The sequence below is a fragment of the Penaeus monodon genome, chromosome 29, assembly GCF_015228065.2.
Source record: "Penaeus monodon isolate SGIC_2016 chromosome 29, NSTDA_Pmon_1, whole genome shotgun sequence".
NCBI lineage: Eukaryota > Metazoa > Arthropoda > Malacostraca > Decapoda > Penaeidae > Penaeus > Penaeus monodon.
Genome location: NC_051414.1, coordinates 30,968,467 through 30,969,466, shown reverse-complemented (window position 1 = coordinate 30,969,466; position 1,000 = coordinate 30,968,467). Strand labels below are relative to the sequence as shown.

Below are 1,000 nucleotides of genomic sequence, written 5' to 3'. Positions count from 1 at the left end.
TTGTACAAGATGCCCTCCTTCAATATACAAAATACAATTTGTTAAAAAAAAATATCTATTCCATATGTAGCCTTAACAATCAATTAAAGAGACATATATATATTCATGCTACTTCTATAATTACTAACATTTAACATGACAGTTCATTTTTGCAATCATTTATAATCAGTAATGTATCTTTTTCTTCTACAAATGAAACAAAATGGTCAATATAGCATATTTAATGACTAATAAAACTAATTTTCAGTACTGCTGGGGCTTTCATTCATATCTCAAAAAGTATGAAAAAAGTGGTGACAAGATTCCCCAAAACTGTATCTCAAAACCAGTGCAACCTTATGACCTTGCATGAACTAAAAAAAAAATGTAATAGTAGGGTTTGTGCTTATATATGTATATCTTCTGAAGGAGAAGGACTCCCATCCCGCTGACCTGTGGCAGGTAGGAAAGGCTCTTGGTACTCTCTGCGTAGCGGTTGACTTGCCGCAGCTCATCCAACGTCATGTGAAGAGCGGAGTGGGAACTGCCGCTGCTGAGGTCCTCCCCATTACCCTGTGACACACCACACAGCAAAACTCTCAGTCTTCATTTGACACTCCATGCCCATGGAGGACTGCACAGAAACTCCCATTCAACTTCATACATCCTCAAAACACCGCTTTACTACATCCCAAGCACGTGAGGGAGCACCTTATGCCAAATACAGATGAAACTACTCACTACACCCAGCTCTTACAGCTTATGCTTTGGCAAAGTGGTTTTATAGCAGGTGTGTACCAATCTTTGCTTATTTTCTCTTGAGACTAGTATTTATCTTTGAACTAGTTTTACATTTTCTTTCATTTGTAGTTGTAGTGTTAGTTGAAGGAAGACTAACAGATTCAGGTTCAAGCTGGATCTTGCACACTACGAAATATACAGATATTTACTATTCTGAGAAATGTCAAGTATTCTATTCTTTATTTCATAAAAATGTGTCCTATTGAACTGCACATTTCAC

The 1,000-nt window shown here is 37.0% G+C and overlaps 1 protein-coding gene across 1 annotated transcript in view; it reads right to left on the bottom strand.

The window, feature by feature from the left end:
- The window catches only part of LOC119592143, a gene marked incomplete in the record, with an annotated part of 95,275 nt that overhangs the window by 6,307 nt on the left and 87,968 nt on the right, over window positions 1–1,000 (bottom strand). The window contains 1 exon segment of the mRNA XM_037940961.1: window positions 433–552. Within this exon segment, the coding sequence (XP_037796889.1) occupies window positions 433–552 (120 nt within the window).